Below are 17,832 nucleotides of genomic sequence, written 5' to 3' on the forward strand. Positions count from 1 at the left end.
CAAAAAAAAAAAAAAAAAAAAAGACTCCATTATCAGCAGATCACCACAAAAAGAAATCCAAGGTCACGTTCTACATTAAGGCAGATGATCCCAGATGGAAGGCAAAAGATGGAATAAAGAGCAAACAAAGCAACAAATATTTACGTAAATCTAAATAAGAAGGCAAAAGATGGAATAAAGAGCAAACAAAGCAACAAATATTTACGTAAATCTAAATGGCTGAGTGAAGTAAGTCAGTCGGAGAAGGACAAACATTATATGTTCTCATTCATTTGGGGAATATAAATAATAGTGAAAGGGAATATAAGGGAAGGGAGAAGAAATGTGTGGGAAATATCAGAAAGGGAGACAGAACGTAAAGACTGCTAACTCTGGGAAACGAACTAGGGGTGGTAGAAGGGGAGGAGGGCGGGGGGTGGGAGTGAATGGGTGACGGGCACTGGGGGTTATTCTGTATGTTAGTAAATTGAACACCAATAAAAAATAAATTAAAAAAAAAAGAAAAAAAAAGAAAATGAATAATTTGAATATGTAAAAAAAAGAAATCTAAATGAAGATTGGAAGTATAATAATATTTTCTGGGATTAAAAAAATGCACATACATATATATTTAACCCCATAAAGTACTTTATTTCTGCATGTTTTATATAAAATATTACCAAATTAACGTTAGCAGTATATTTAAAAGGATAAACAGACAGCATGACTATGTTTATCTCTTAAATGCTAGGTTGGAAAATTATATGATCATTTAAACATGTCAGAAAAAGCAATCAAGAAAATTTCATCATTAATTTATGACAGAAATACTCAGCCAACTAAGAATAAAAAGTAAATTTTAAATCGTATGAAATCTACAGCAAACATCATACTCAAAATAATAAGAGTCTAAAAATATTTTATTAAGGTCAGGAATAAGAAAAGGATGCCAGCTACTACCACATCTACTCAACATGGTACTAGAGGACCTAATTAATACAAAGAGACAAGAGAAAAAAAAGAATTGGAAAGTAACCTAAATAAGTAACTATAATCATAGCAAAATAACTGGCTATAAAAATAAAATATTCAAAACATCTAAACACTGACTATAGAACTAACAAGAGTTTGGTAGAGTTGCTGAATATAAAATTAGCATACAAGAGTATAGAATGCCTATGTTGGTAGAAACAAAATAAAAAATATAATCAAAAATATAATAAAAAACAAAACCCATTTCACAATAGCAACAAAAACTATAGATACATTCAGGATGGAACACATTATAAAATATTATTTTAGGATGAAAAAGGCCTCACAAAGCCTAAAAGAACAAAGTTAGAGCGTTCCCAAATTTATTATAAAACAATAATAATCAAGAAAGTGTGGTATTGGTGTAAGGATAAACATAACATATAAATAAATTAAACAGCATACAGTCTAAAATTAAAATTCATGATATATGTTCAACTGAATTTGACAAAGCTGCCAGAGTAAGGAAAAGACAGTCTTTCAACTTTCAGGATACTTCTGTGAAAAAAATTAATTTGAGGTGCCTGGGTAAGCCTCACTTGGTTAAGCCTCTGCCTTCAGCTCACATCATGATCCCAGGGTCCTAGGATCGAGCCTCGCCTCAGGCTCCCTGCTTAGTGGGGAGTCTGCTTCTCTCTCTTCCCCTTTCCCCCACACTCTCACTCTCTCTCGAATAAACAAAATCTTTTTTAAAAAATTAATTTGACGCTCACAAAAATTAACACTCACAAAAATGAACCCAAAGTAGGGGCTCCTGGGTGGCTAAGCAGCTAAGTGTGTGCCTTCGGCACAGGTCATGATCCCAGAGTCCTGGGAGAGTCCCCAGAGAGAGCCCACTTCTCCTTCTGCCTCTGCCCCTCTCTGTCTCTCATGAATAAACAAATAAAATATTTATAAATAAATAAACGAACCTAAACTATAAAACTTCTAGAATAGCGAAAATCTCTGCAACCCTCAGGTAGGCAAAGATTTTAGATAAGAAATCAAAAGCAAGTATGGTAAAAAAAAAAAAAAAAAATTGATAAATTGTACTTCATAAAGATTAAAATCCTACTCTCTAAAAACCATTAACAAAATGAAAAGTTAAGCCACAAACTGGAAGAAAACACTCACGATTCTTTATCTGACAAAATGTATGTATCCACAATAAATAAAGCACATTTCCAACTCAAAAACCAAAAACTCAATTTTAAAATGGTCAAAAGAGGGGCACCTGGCTAGCTCAGTCAGTACAGTATGAACTCCTGATTTCAGGGTTGTGAGTTTAAGCCCCATGTTGGGCATGGAGCCTACTTAAATGTTTTTAAATAAAAATTAAAAATGAGGTGCCTTGGTGACTCAGTTGGTTAAGCAGCCAACTCTTGACTTCGGCTCAGGTCATGATCTGAAGATTGTGAGACTGAGCTCCACATAAGACTCCACACTGGGCACAGAGCCTGTTTGGGATTCTTTCCCTCTCTTTGCCCCTCCTCACTCCACCTGGCTTGCATGTATACTCCTTCTCTAAAAACAAAAAACCAAAAAACAGCCAAGTTCAAACTTCAGAAATAAAAATTAAAAAGTGAGAAAAAGCCTTCAACAGACATCTCAAAAAAAGTATACAAATGGGGATCCCTGAGTGGCGCAGCGGTTTGGCGCCTGCCTTTGGCCCAGGGCGCGATCCTGGAGACCCGGGATCGAATCCCACGTCGGGCTCCCGGTGCATGGAGCCTGCTTCTCCCTCTGCCTGTGTCTCTGCCTCTCTCTCTCTCTCTCTCTCTCTCTCTGTGACTATCATAAATAAAAAAAAAAAAAAAAAAAAATTAAAAAAAAAAAAAAGTATACAAATGGCCAACAAGCACATTAAAAGATGCCCAACATCATCGGCCATCAGGGAAATACAAATTAAAATCACAATGGAAAATCTCTACCCCAGAGGTCAGTAAACGTTTTCTTTAAAGAGCCATACGGTAAATAGTTCAGGTTTTGTAAGCCCATATAGTGTCCCTCCCCACTACTTAGCTCTGCTTTATTAGGATGAAAGCAGCCACAGACAACACAAAACACTATTTACAAAAACAGATGTGCCAGATTTTGACCCATGAGCTATATATATCGTTTGCGGATCCCTGATCCCACATCTGTGAGGATGACTTAAATTAAAACAACCAACAATACTGAAGTGAGGATATGAAGCAACTAAAAATTCATACACTACTGACAGAAGTGCAAAATAGTACAACCGCTTTGGTCAATGGTCTGGTAGCTTCTTAGAAATTTAACATATACTAACCCTATCAACCATCAATTTCTTTCCTTGCCCAAGAAAAATGAAACCCATGTCCATACAAAGACTACATGAAACTTAGCAATAAAAAGGAATGGACTACTGATATATGCAACAACAACGAACAGATCTTAAAAACATTATACTAAGCAAAAGAAGCCAGATACAGAGTTATGTTTGGCTCCATTTATATGAAAACCCACAAAGACTAATTTGTAATGACAGAAAGCAGATCACTGGTTGCCTAGAGTTGGGAGGATGACATAAGGAACCCATTTTTGGGTGATAAATCTTGATTGTAGTGGTTACATGGATATGTACATGTAGATGGGTATATACATTTGTCAAAACTTACCAAACTCTATGCCTAAAATGGCTAAATTTTATTGTGAAAAACTTTTTTTACAATAAAGTTGGTTGAAAATTATCCTAGGAGGGGCGCCTGGATAGCTCAGTGGGTTGAGGGTCAAACCACAGATTGCAGCTCAGGTCATGATACCAGAATCATGAGACTGAGCCCTGAGGGAGGCTCCACACTCATCGTGGCGTCTGCTTGAGATTCTCTGTGTCCCTCTCCCTTTGTTCATCCCAACTCTCGCTTGCTCCATTTTTCTCATAAATAAATAAATAAATCTTTTAAAAATTATTGTAAGATATTTTTTAAATACCTGAATAAATTGAGATACTCATCACAAAGACAAGCGAGACAGGAAGCCTCCTCAAATCATTCACTGCAACCCCAATCAATACTGCAGTTAGATTTTTTTCAGAAATTCAATAAATTTACTGAAATTTATATAGAAGAATGAAGAGTTATTTTTGTTTTTGTTTAAGTAACCTCTACTCCCAACATGGGGCTCAAACTTGTGACCCTGAGATCAAGAGTCACATGCTGTACCAACTGAGCCAGCCAGGTGCCCCAAAAGAATAAAGTTCTAAAACAACTTGGTCAATCTTGAAGATGAGGACAAAAAAAGTTAACTCACCTGACCACTTATTAAGACATATCATGATGTTATGTTAACATGTCGTATTAAAATGGAATGGATGCAAACTTCTGGTACTGGCATAAGAAGGAACAAAAACTAATGGGCCAGAAGAGAGAGTTTAGAGATAAACTTAAGACTATGTAGAAATTTAATGTACCATAATGGCAGGACCACGAATCAATAGGGAAAGAATTAATAGTTTACGGGTAATGTTAGGAAAACTTGCTCACTATACATGAAGAAAAAGGTAACTAGATCTCTACTTAACATTTTAAAAGGTGGATTATTGATAGATTATAGACTTCATATGAGAAGCAGAACTGTTAAGAAAGATATAACAATTAAAAATATGGAATATTTTTATGGTTTAAAAGTAGGAAAGGCCTTCATGCGGCAAAATCAGTGACTCTGATTACATGAAAATTACAATTTCTTTCTAAAGAGGACATTAGGAAAGGTGATAGAATGGGATATTATTTGCAATGCCTAAAACCAACAAAAGTTCGAGTATTTAGGATATACAAAGAACTCTTGTAAAATTAGAAAAATAAATTCAAAAGAAAGAAAGGAGAAAGATATAAACAAGTAGTTTACAGAAAAAACACAAAAATTTAAAAAGCTTATGTACAAATGTAGACATGCTGAAAGTCACTAGTTAGCAGAGTAATTAAAGAGAACTATCATTTTGAACTCCTGTTAAACTGATAAAAATTAAGAGACTGAATGGTGCTTAGTCCTGATTAGAATATAGGGATCTAGGGCTCATTATGCAATGGTAGTTGAGTCTAGAGTAATGTTCAGGTGAATAATCTGGCACCACTCAAAATATTAAGTATGCAGGGACGCCTAGGTGGCTCAGGGTTGAGCGTCTGCCTTTGGCTCAGGGCGTGATCCTGATCTTCGGATCAAGTCCAAATTGGGCTCCCTGCAGGAAGCCTGCTTCTCCCTCTGCCTATGTCTCTGCCTCTCCTTCTGTGTCTCTCATGAATAAATAAATAGAATCTTTAAAAAAAAAATTAAGTATGCATATACTCTTTGATCTGGCAATTCAGAAGTTAAGAGAATTTCAAAAAAAAATAAATCCTTGCAGATTTAAAAGCACATGAATGAAGATGTTCCCTGCTGCTCTGTGGGGGCACGGAGTTAGAGGCATCAGGACATCTCTCACTGAGAAAATGCAGGGGGGTAAAATGGAAAGGATGCAAATTCCTGAATACTACATAGCAGTATTCAGAACATGATAGATTTAAAGTATTTTAGTACTTTATGGTTTTTTTTTTTTTTTGGAGAGAGAGAATCTTCAGCAGGCTCCATGCTTAGAGTGGGGTCTGATGCAGGGCTCAATCTCACGACCCTGAGAGGATGACCTGAGCCAAAATCAAGAGTTAAAGAAACTTAACTAACTGAGCCACCCAGTACTTAAAAAGAACTAAGTAAAAAAATAAATGGAATAAAATATAACACAATACCATTTATGTGAAATAAAAATACATGCAAAAAGGCTATGATGTGCCTAACAGGGAAAATACTTGTTAGGTAAGCTTCATTCAGGCATGACTTCTAGTGCTATTGGCTATGAGTTTGATGTTAACGAATCAACAATATATATTAAGATGTCTTTAAACAAACACACAGAAAACAAGGTTATATTTTGACCAAGTGGCAAAAATGTTGTGACCAGAGACTTGCAGGGCACCTAATCCTTTAAGAGCAACACTTCAGTATTCACTAGTTGAATGTTCATGCGCTCCTCATAAAACCTAATTACCATGAGTAACAAGAATCAACTATTTACATATAAAAGGACATATACTAAGCATATTTAGAATGGTTAAGTGGAGGATAGAGAGTGAGACAGAGACAAAAGAGAAAAAAATGCACTAAGTTAGAAGAGCCTCAAACACACCAACAATTTTAAAGTACCATGAACAGAGGAGTGTGATAATACAACTCTGAATCTGAGGTCTAAATAACTAAACAAAAAAGTGAAAATACAGTAACATTGCAGTAAAAGAGGAATTCAGTCTAACCACAAAGATGTGTTCATAGAGTTTTAAGCATAAAGTATAAATATAAACTAATATCACAGTGGGAAAAAAGGAATCACAGAATGTTTACAATAGAAGATTAAGATACCTGAGGTATACTGTGTTTTCCATACTTCCAAAACTTATTCTGTGATAAAAGAGACTTAAATTTCTCCTCCAGAGAATCAAGCTCATTTTCAGGTAAGAGGCAAAGCAATTTTTTTAATGCCAATAAGGAACAAGTTACAACACGATAGAATTTAGCTTCTCTTTCTTCCTCTGGAACCGTTCTTGATGTGGAAAGAAAAGAAATATACATAAGGATTGAGAATAAGCCAAAGGAGATAATTGTCACTTCTATGTTAAGTGGTTTATCATTAAATATCTACTGAAGTTGCTTTATTTCTACATTCTATTCTCCCTGTGCCAACCCTCCTCCCTTAAAATATAAAACACACAAAATTTTAATCATGTATTTCTCAACAAGTACAAAGTAAAAGTAAATGAAAAGCTGTGGGTTGAGAAAAGTGTGCAAATAAACTGCTCTCAGCAGCAAGATGATTCTAGGGAAGGGATATCAGTGCATCTAAGATTACTTTCCATTATGAACTTCTAACAGTTTGATTAATACATAAAAATAAATGGGACATTTTACTTCTCTTTCAACAGAGTAGTACTATTCATACTATTCATAGTTCCTTATTATTTCAACCAGACCTTAATATGCCTCCTGCTAGGATTCTCAAAAGGTAAATATGGGGGGATCCCTGGGTGGCGCAGTGGTTTGGCGCCTGCCTTTGGCCCAGGGCGCGATCCTGGAGACCCGGGATCGAATCCCACATCGGGCTCCCTGCATGGAGCCTGCTTCTCCCTCTGCCTGTGTCTCTGCCTCTCTCTCTCTCTGTGACTATCATGAATAAATAAATTTAAAAAAATCTTAAAAAAAAATACACTTAAAAAATTTAAAAAAAAAAAAAAAAAGGTAAATATGGGGAAAAATACCTCTTTGTCGAAGAACCGAAGGTGTAACTTCCAGATAATTCAAATTAAATAGCAGGACAACTTGTAAGTAAAAGCATTTAAAATGGCACCTGGCATATAGTATTATATCAAGTATTTTTATCTCTACTTTCACAATCTCTTTTTTTAAAAATATGGTCTTGAAATTATCATCTCATTACCTTTGAGCGAAACAAATCCTTAATATGAGTTACATAGACAGATGACTTACTGTGGGTCACTGAGTGTATCAGGTGTTTCTTTTATAAGATGATCCTGCAGTACCTATAGAGGGGAGAAAATCCCATAGTGTTGAGATTTTATTGAATTGTCAATGGTGAACAGAGCATAAGCCTTATCTTATCTAAAAGTTTCTACCCCTTCCCAAAAGAGTAGCAAAATTAAAGCAGCAAAACTAGAAGGTTTGAACTTTACCAATTTTTCTTTCCCTATCAATCCCCAAGGTTGACTGCTTTTGCAGTTAGAAAGAGAGGGTACTTCTTCTGAACATCTTCAGTACCTTCAAGAAGAGTTTTCCCTTAAATACTCCTGGTCTCTCGCTCCTCTATCCCTCTTGTACACAACAGTGAAGTAGAATCACCGATGAGTTTTAAGTTTGGGAGAGAAGTTAGGCTGTTTTCCCCTCTGAGAGCCTCCCTGCCCATAACAGGACAACACATATTGTGTGTGCTCTGCTTCATCAAGGAGGAAAGTTTAAGGCTCCATTCAAAGTGAGTAAGCCTGCCTACTTCCAGGGCGCAGTACTAGGGAACCTACTGTTCTAGTACTGCTTTTATCAGCAGTAACAATAGTTATCATTTATTTAGCTTTTCCACAAGCCAGGCATTGATTTGAGCACACTTCATCCATTAAGTTAATCCTCACAACTACTCAATGAAGTACAAGTTAATTTCCACTTTAATAAATGAAGAAATGAAAAAAAAAATAAATAAATAAATAAATAAATGAAGAAATGGAGGCACAGAAACTTGCCCAAGGTCACACGAATAACTAATGGCACAGTTGGGGCTAGAACCCAATGTTACGACTCAGAGCCCATGTTCTTATAGACAGTATGACATAATGTTTATAAATCTCACATTTTGGTCTTCATTTGCCTAACTCCTCTCTAAAAAATTGGTTTTGAACTTGGGAAAGTTCTGTAAGAACTGTGACATAACTAAGTAAAGGGGAAATAATAAATAAATCTCACATTTTGGTCTTCATTTGCCTAACTCCTCTCTAAAAAATTGGTTTTGAACTTGGGAAAGTTCTGTAAGAACTGTGACATAACTAAGTAAAGGGGAAATAATAAATAAATCTCACATTTTGGTCTTCATTTGCCTAACTCCTCTCTAAAAAATTGGTTTTGAACTTGGGAAAGTTCTGTAAGAACTGTGACATAACTAAGTAAAGGGGAAATAATAGAGGAAAAATCCACATATTCAATGATCAATTATCCATCCATAACAAAACCAAGAACAAAAAAACCAATATAATACTATATAATACTATAATACTATATGCAAAACTATAGACAGCCAAATTAGTTGTCTCAAACTCCATCTTCTAAAACTCTTAGTATCATAACTCATCATACTTCATTCTCACAATACTTAAATAAACCAATGATTCTTGGATTAGACAACTCCCTTTGAGAATATGATTAAAGCTACAAACCCTGTCCCTAGAAAAACAAACTTGGTAAACCTGAAAAATAAAGAATGGGAGAATCAAGAACTCAAATGGGGAACTAGAATGCACGTATGTGTGTAGGAGAGATGTTAGGTGCAAAGATGAGACAGGTAAGCTGGGACCAGACCATGCAGAGTCCTGTAGGCCAGGATAAGAAATCTGGACTTGTGAGTATAATGGGAAGCCACAGGAAGGCTGGATAATTGAAAGGAGAGAGGATGTTTAAGAAAATATTGTACACAGGGTGTTATGGAAACACAGGTGTACTAAATAAAGGAATGAATGTCTTTGAATTTCTATGAATTTCTAAAAATCCATGAATTCTAAAAATCTTCAATTCCTCTCTTCTCTCACAGTCCATCTATTTTGATTTCTTGAGAGAATACTAATAAGCTTGGTTGTCTGGTTTTTCCAGCCCATATATTAGGAATAACAGAAATGAAGAAGGACAATATAAGACACAAATTGAAAGCCACAAAAAAAAAAATTATGGCTGATACCAGTCTCGCAGAAGTGCTGGCCATGTGTTGGAGAGACCTTTATATCATTAAGAGGAATATAAATTTATATCACCTTTTGAAGGGCAATTTATCAGTATCCATGAAAATTTTAAATGTTCTTATCCTCTGACCCAACATATGCTTACTAGAAATTCTATTATCACTCCCACAGGGTCTGAGGAGATCTGTTCAAGAATGTTTACTGAAGCAGTATTTGTTATAATAAAAAACAGAGGGAAAATCTCAGATGCATATTAATATAAAAGGAGTTATATAAACTGTTGTACATCTATATCATAAAGCCAACAAAAAGAATGAAGTTTATCTGTATACATGTATCAATATGGAAATATGGGGAAGTAAATTTAGATTTTTTAGATGTATTCTTTTTTCAGATCATGTAACATAAAGCATAAACTTAAATCTTTTTGGTACTATGACTAAAAGTTATAAATTAAGGACGAAAAATTTAAATAACTTAGAAAAATTCAATCTAAAATGTTAATTATGGGGCAGCCCAGGTGGCTCAGCGGTTTGGTGCCACCTTCAGCCCAGGGTCTGATCCTGGAGACCTGGGATCGAGTCCCATGTCAGGCTCCCTGCATGGAGCCTGCTTCTCCCTCTGCTTGTATCGCTGCCTCTCTCTGTGTCTCTCATGAATAAATAAATAAAAATCTTTAAAAATAATAATAATAAAATAAAATATTATGTTTAAAAATCAAAACCAGTCAGTTTTATTAAATACCATTTTTAAAAACTGTCTTCCATTAGGAATATTTCACTTAGTTATTCCTTCACAATACCATGTAAAAGAGCTATCATTATAATAAGCCTCATGTTCCCTAAATACTTGTGGGGAAAAAAAAGAGGACAGTTCCAAGAACTTACACTTGTAATTTCATCCTTACAAAATGCTATGGCTTCAGGTTGCTTGCTTGGCGGAAAAGCTGCTTCAAAGGCATCTTTTGCTGCAGATGCAGCTGGTGTGTAAGTATCACACTGAGCCATTAGCCAATAGCCCATTAAACTTTTTAAATAAGGAGCCAAGTGTTTCTTCACTTTAAGAATAAGTTTTTCAAAAGCCTGCTGTGTGGCTTCTCGAACCCGGCGATCATGATCCTATTGAAAATATAAAATGATTTAAAATAGCTCTACCCCATAAGAATACAAATACAGACATTTCTGAATATGCTATGATGACCCATTAATAAGAATCCACCGATATGCAGAGCTAAACTAAAATTAGTAAATTCAAAAATTGTGAAAAAGTTCATTTTTTCTTTTTCCCTTCTTGCAATGAGATAAAAACTCTTCAAGATAGACTCAAGGTCAGGCCTTGAATATTGGGCAATTCACTCTCATTCTTCCGCAGTAAATATCCAAAGAAATTAAACTGTTCAATTTTACTCTAACTAGAAAGTATCTAGGTAATTCTCCAGTAATTACCTGATTTCTGAAAAAAGATTCTCAATATACCTTAAAAACATGATTCAATCTGCATAACAATACTGACATAACATTTTATCATCCTCACCAAAAGCAATCATATAAATTTAATAGTCCTCATGACTTCAAAAACTGTACAAAAACAAACTACTACAAGTTTTTAATACTTACAAGTGAAATTTTGCAGAAAATTCTTGGCCAGTATGGAAGAACTCCTTTTACAATTTCTGTGTCTCTCTCTGTACACATGGTTCCAAATTCCTGCATAGCCTAAAAATAAATTAGTGATATTACTAAGAATCAACAGTCACACTATTGGCTATTGATTATATTTATCCTATTCTAAAAGCTTAGCCTATTTCACGTAAAGGGAGAATACGCTGCTTCTGTTTATGCCTTACGGGACTAACCTGAAAAGTTCCATCACAGCATACTATAATAGAAACTTTTCTGTTTTTTAAAAAAATAAAACGTATACAAAAATAAAATAAAGTGTGTACAAACAAAATATTCAATTTAATATTATAGGGTCAAAATTACATTCCCTAATGGGAAAAACTGTAGTCAGAATTCCAAAGTGGTTCAAATAAGTGCAGAACAATAAACTAATTTATAAGCCAGAAAAGATAAGACTAAGCTTAAGTCTATATATCAGAAAAAAGTACAATAGTAAAAGAACTTATTAGTGATAAATGATTGCTTATTTTTCTTTTTTTTTTATGATTGCTTATTTTTCTTTACATAAAATATACTAATGACATTTCGCTCTAACAAAAGGATTTTCTTGATCATTTTTACGGAAAACATAAAACTTGCTTTTAATTTTGTGGTGACATCTTTCTTGGAAAGTTTCCGCAGCACCATTCGGAAATCAGAATCTACAAGACTGTCAATTTCTTCAGCTCCTTGAATAGCAGGAACATAGCCTAAGTCACTCTGAGATGTTCCAAAACCAATAAATCCAGGAACTGTTCCCTGTTCTTTGGCAAGCAGTTCTGCAGCTCGGCCACTGTTTGAAGGCTGATAAGAAAGTTGGGGGGAAAAAAGTCAGAAAGAGTTCAAAATTTAACTTTGACTTGTCTTTGACAATTCTGAGGAACAAGCTTTTATTTGAGAACTTTTTATATTCCAGCCTAAGATTTCACCTACTGAAACGTTCCCATCACAAAGAACCTATCAATAATGATCCTAGGAGTTATTTCCTGGTCTGCTAAACATCAGAACAATGTTTGTTAAATTGGATACAATCTATTAGCAGCTCATGATATCAACTTAATGGGTCATAACAGCCTTTCCAAAAAAAAAAAAACAGAATAAAACTTTAAAACTCAGAATGCATCACATATGGTAAGAATAAGTACTATTTTGGGATGCCTGGGTAGTTTTGTGGTTGAGCGTCTCTGCCTTCAGCTCAGGGGGTGTGATCCTGGGGTCCTGGGATAGAGTCCTGCATTGGATTCATCACAAAGAGTCTGCTTCTCTCTCTGCCTATGTCTCTGCCCCTCTCTCTGTGTCTCTCATGAATAAATAAATTCTTAAAAAAAAAAAAGTACTATTTTATAAAATTTTTATTTCCAAATTTATATAAAGAGTATAAGAGTATAAAGAGTATATGATATAAAATTAATTCATACATGAATTACATCTTTTCATTCAACCATTCAACAAGTATTTATTAAACCACCACCATGGTACAAGTCTAATAATAGCTCTTTCTAAAACTAAGAGTTCCTTTAGGACAGACACACTTATTTCCACATATCCAAAATTATCTTAACTTCTTTCAGCTCTAATGATAGACATTACTCTGGACATAAAGTCAATACAGTGGTCAGGATAGAAGATACACTCTTTTGAACCAAGGTCAGTAGTATGTTAGATGGATACTCAATATAGTAGCTTCCTAGTGCAAAAAGTTAAGGGGTTGGTTGTGGGAAAAAAAAATTAAACTATTGAAAGAAAGTTAACACACTCATTGCCATCTAACAGAAAAATACCTCTGGGACGCCTGGGTTGCTGTCAGTTAAACCTCTGACTGTTGGTTTTGGCCTACATCATGATCTCAGAGTTATAAGATCAAGCCCTATGTGGGACTCCACATCTAGTTCCGGGTCTGCTTGAGAGTCTCTCTCTCCCTCCACCCTTCCCCCTGCTCCTGAGCCCTCTCTCTCTAAAGCAAATAAATAAAATCTTAAAAAAAAAAAAAAAGCCTTACTTCAATGTCCAAGATGACATTACTAACCCTTTAAAAATAAGCTAATTAATTAATTCACCTGTTTCTGATTTCTTTCTAAGAGTGGTTGAAAGGGTTTCCCAAATGTGTGATTCAATTTGCTCCTATCTAGCAAAACTGTGTTTGGGAAACTATTTTGTCAAGAACTAATTTGTATGAAATGAAAATGATAACCTGAATTACATTTTTTTCCCAAAACAGTAGCATTTAAGACTAATTTCAAAAAAGGTTCTCTATTTTGGAACTGTATTAAAATGAACTAACATTATTCAGTTCACCCTTTTCAATACTGGTACATGAATTAACAGCTACAAAGGAAGTTAGTGAATTGTAATGCAATTCACTGAAAACTAAATATGATGACATTAGGACGTCAGAATTTTATCTATAACATCGTTTATAAACTTTTATTATAAAACAGAATGAAATAGTATAAAAAATTAATTAATGCTAAAAGCTAAAGGAGCCAAGGGGCACTTGGGTAGCTCAGTCAGTCAAGCATCCCTCCATGCTGGGCATGGAGTGTTAAAAAAAATAAAAAAATAAAAAAAGCTAAAGGAGTCAAGGCTGAATTCTGAACTGACCTGAAATAGCAGACTGATGGTGATAATTACATGTAGAAGAAAAAGTATCCGATTTCCAACTTCTATTTTAAAATAACAAATTATTTTATACTAACTGTATCCTTTATTCAATGTCTACTCTGAGTTTAAAATACAGTTACTGTTTCTTAGTATTTCCTCTACTGTATGTTAAATGCTTATACCCACAGTTCAAAAATTAAGGACCTTGATTCTATCTGGCAGCTAATTTTCTTATGCTACTACTTCATTCTTTTGTGCCTGTTTTCTAGAGGTATTAAAGGTGGAAATCCTGAATTTACAGTTTAAAGATCAAACTCAGGAAGACTTACAAGATCCTTCCCCACCTGGTCTTAGCTTTTCCCAGGTTTATCTCCTGACACTTTTCTTTCCTTGTCACAGCTCCTACTCTCCTCTCCCATTTTGCTACCACCATTTATGTTCTAGTCCCAAAGTGAATTCACAGTTCTCTGAATATGTTGTCTTTCAATATCTGATCTTTGTGTAATCTTTTCTCTCCACCCAAAAACCTTTTCTTCCTGTTCATTTGCCTGACAAACTCCTATTCATCCTTCTAAACACACAGTTATTTTCAATGCTTGGCTCCCTCAGGTCAGTTACCAACTTTTTCTGTTCCTCCATTTCCTTTCTACTCATACCTATATCATAATTCTTAAATATATTATAATCATTTGCTTACCTACATATCTATCATTACACTAACAGTTCGAGAATAAGAAACATCTCTTTGAACACATGGCATTCAGTATTCAAAGTCTTACATTGAATGAAAGACTGCTACGCTGAAGTTCAAATCTCAACAATGAAATTTCCTGGCTACATGAGCTTAGGTAAATTAATTTCTCTAAGCCTCAGTACCATCATCTTTAAAATGAGAAAAAGGTAACTAAGCCATTACCTGGGTTGTCAAAATTAAAGGTAAAATTTTAAACCATTGAAACTGATTCAAGCAAGAATCATCAAACGATGCTAAAACCATTAGGTAAAAGTTTGTGAAAGAGCAAATTATTTCCAGTCTCAAATACCACTCCCCATGTTATCTGTTAATAGCTGATAGAAAAAGACAACTTTACAAAGGACATCACCTTAACCAAGTGATTAAATAACACCAATAATGGGAGAAACATCATGTATATTCTGATGCATTGACAATGATACATCTATGAAGCATTTCTTTTTTTTTTTTTTTTAAATTTTTATTTATTTATGATAGTCACACACAGAGAGAGAGAAGCAGAGACATAGGCAGAAGGAGAAGCAGGCTCCATGCACCGGGAGCCCGATGTGGGATTCGATCCTGGGTCTCCAGGATCGCGCCCTGGGCCAAAGGCAGGCGCTAAACCGCTGCACCACCCAGGGATCCCTATGAAGCATTTCTATCAAAAGCTGTGTAACCTCAATTTCTAACCATAAGGAACAATAGGACAATTCTCAATTAAGGAAAACAATTAGCCTAGACTTTTCCAAATTGTCCCTGTCATAAAACAAGTGCCCTCAAAAGAAAAACGAAAGAAAGAAAGAAAAAAAAGAAAGCAAGCAAGCAAGCCCCACTGGAAAACTACCGAGAGCTAAATGATTAAATGAATGGAATCACTCAATCCTTGATTGGATCTTAGGTGTTTTTAAACATGCTGTATCTAAAAATAAGTTAAAGAGAACCTTATTGAGATGACTACAGAAATCTAAATACATTGTTATATATTAGTAGTAGTAGTGTTATACTTAAGTTAAATTTTCTAGGATGTTTAACTGTTCATGATTATGAAGAAGAATGGCATTTGTTTAGAATATCACGTTGAAGTACTTAGGAGTTAAGTGTCATGATGTATGCACCTAATTCTCATATGGTTCAGCAAAATGCATATATTTAGATAAAGAAAACAAATGTGACCAAATATTAACAATTGATGAGTATCGGTTAAGAACATATGGCTTGGGATCCCTGGGTGGCGCAGCGGTTTGGCGCCTGCCTTTGGCCCAGGGCGCGATCCTGGAGACCCGGGATCGAATCCCACATCGGGCTCCCGGTGCATGGAGCCTGCTTCTCCCTCTGCCTGTGTCTCTGCCTCTCTCTCTCTCTCTGTAACTATCATAAATAAATAAAAAAAAAAAATTTAAAAAAAAAAAAAAAAAAAAAAAAAAGAACATATGGCTTGTCAGTCTAATATTTTTGCAACTTTTACTCATATTTGAAATATTTTAAAAAATAAAACAAGAAAATCATTTAAAAAATTAAAATTAAATGAGAATGCAAGTAGAGTGCTTAACACAGTACCAGCACAAGGCGAGTTACTATTATTACTGTTGGTACTATCTGCTAATGACAGATTAAGCGACTAATCTAAGAAATCGTTATACTGGTTTCACTAGAATTTGACCAGAAGGGGAGAAAAATGCACTCCCATAAAACTGGACTGTGCCGTAACAAACCTGGTACCATAAAAATATACCATTATAACATCCCTAAATCACAGGTTTAATCCACTTTGGAGTCTTCTTTAAAGAAGTGTTTAGAGGGGGATCCCTGGTGGCTCAGTGGTTTAGCACCTGCCTTTGGCCCAGGGTGTGATCCTGGAGACCCAGGATGGAGTCCCGCGTCGGGCTCCCAGCATGGAGCCTGCTTCTCCCTCTGCCCGTGTTTCTACCTCTCTCTCTCTTTCTCTCTCTTGTCTCTTATGAATAAATAAATAAAATCTTAAAAAAAAAAAAAAAAAAGAAGTGTTTAGAGGCCCCTGGTGGCTCAGTCAGTTAAGCGTGTGCCTTTGGCTCCGGCCGTGACCTGGGGCTCCAGAATGGGGCCCAGCATTGTGGGCTCCCTGGCTCAGTGGGGAAGCCTGCTTCTCCCTGTCCTGCTGCTCCCCCTCTGTGGTCTCTCTCTCTCTCTCTCTCTCAAATAAATAAATAAAATAAAATGAAATAAACATGTATTTAGTGGGTTTCTACTATATGCTAGTCCTTGTTCTAGGCCCCTAGGACAACAACAGCTTTCATTAAAAAAAACAAAAACAAAACCAAAAACACCTGCCTTCGTAATACTCACATCCCAGGGAAGCAAGACCGCAAATGAAGGGAGACAGCAAATTACACGGCGTGTGAAAAAATCCTGACGTGCACAGGAGTAAAACAAAGCAGGAAAGGAGCACAGGAAGCGGGAGGAGGGCTACAATTTAAAATAGGGCGGTCAAGACAGACCTTACTGGGGTGTCTACCTGGCAAAACTGGTAGCCACCTGAACAAAAGAGCGTCGGGGAGCCTGCCAGGCAAGGTCAAGGCTCCGTGAGCAGGTTAGGTCCGTGTGGCTGGACCGAGACAGCCAGGAGGAAGCTGAAGATGGTGCCAGCGACGGGAAGGGGCCGGAGCCTGACCACATGCCATGTACACACACCATCGTTAGGAGGGATCTGGCCTCTACCGCGAGCAATCCTGGGGAGCCCCGGCAGGTTTCTGAGCAAAAGAGTGACATGATCCGAGATGTCCTGCACACCAGGATCACTGCAAGTGCTTTCTACCCAACTCCCTGGTTCCCCAGTCCCACCCACCACCACCTCCCCACCCCCACCCCCACCCAGCCCCGACCAGGTAACCTTCCAGTTGAAGCGGATACTGAACCATCTCTTAATGGAAACCGCGAGGTGTGTGCCCGGCTGCAGACAGCTCCGGCCGGGAACACCTCTCCTCTCACAAACCCCCCATCTGCTCAGACACGACCCAGCCCGTCCGCGGGGACGCACACACACAACAGAGAGGTCACACTCGACACGCACACACACGCCTCCCGGCAGCCGCGCTCCGCACGCCCTCGGGACGCGCGCGTGGTGCAGCCAGCCGCTGCGAGGCCGGAGCTCCCCGGTCGGCGAGGCCCTCCGCACTCACCCTCAGGTTCCCCTTGGTCCGCTGCTTGTTCTTCCCGCCCATGGTCGCGGTGTCAGCCGCACTCCCGGCCCGCAGCCCCGTCGTTGACACCGCCGGGCCACAACTTCCGGTCCCCGGCGCCGGAACAGGGCCGACGAGAGCGACTTCCGCGGCCCTCCCCTTCCGCCGCCCACCCCGCCCTCCCGCCGCCC

General features: G+C 36.9%; 2 protein-coding genes across 2 annotated transcripts in view; both read right to left on the minus strand.

Moving 5' to 3' along the window:
* Positions 1–17,805, minus strand: part of LTN1 (listerin E3 ubiquitin protein ligase 1) — a 66,284-nt gene extending 48,479 nt beyond the window's left edge. Inside the window, exons 1-6 of the mRNA XM_077878911.1 lie at positions 17,642–17,805; positions 11,750–11,953; positions 11,105–11,203; positions 10,376–10,606; positions 7,525–7,577; positions 6,403–6,583 (exon numbers count right to left, since the gene is read on the minus strand). Coding sequence (XP_077735037.1) covers positions 6,403–6,583; positions 7,525–7,577; positions 10,376–10,606; positions 11,105–11,203; positions 11,750–11,953; positions 17,642–17,683 — 810 coding nt within the window. The 5' untranslated portion in view covers positions 17,684–17,805. The remainder of the gene's footprint in view (positions 1–6,402; positions 6,584–7,524; positions 7,578–10,375; positions 10,607–11,104; positions 11,204–11,749; positions 11,954–17,641) is intronic.
* The window catches only part of RWDD2B (RWD domain containing 2B), a 35,355-nt gene continuing 25,155 nt past the window's right edge, over positions 7,633–17,832 (minus strand). The window contains exon 9 of the transcript XR_013368706.1: positions 7,633–7,646. The gene's annotated coding sequence lies outside the window, so the exon portion shown is untranslated. The remainder of the gene's footprint in view (positions 7,647–17,832) is intronic.

Source organism: Canis aureus, chromosome 30, assembly GCF_053574225.1.
Source record: "Canis aureus isolate CA01 chromosome 30, VMU_Caureus_v.1.0, whole genome shotgun sequence".
In the NCBI taxonomy this organism is placed as follows: Eukaryota; Metazoa; Chordata; class Mammalia; order Carnivora; family Canidae; genus Canis; species Canis aureus.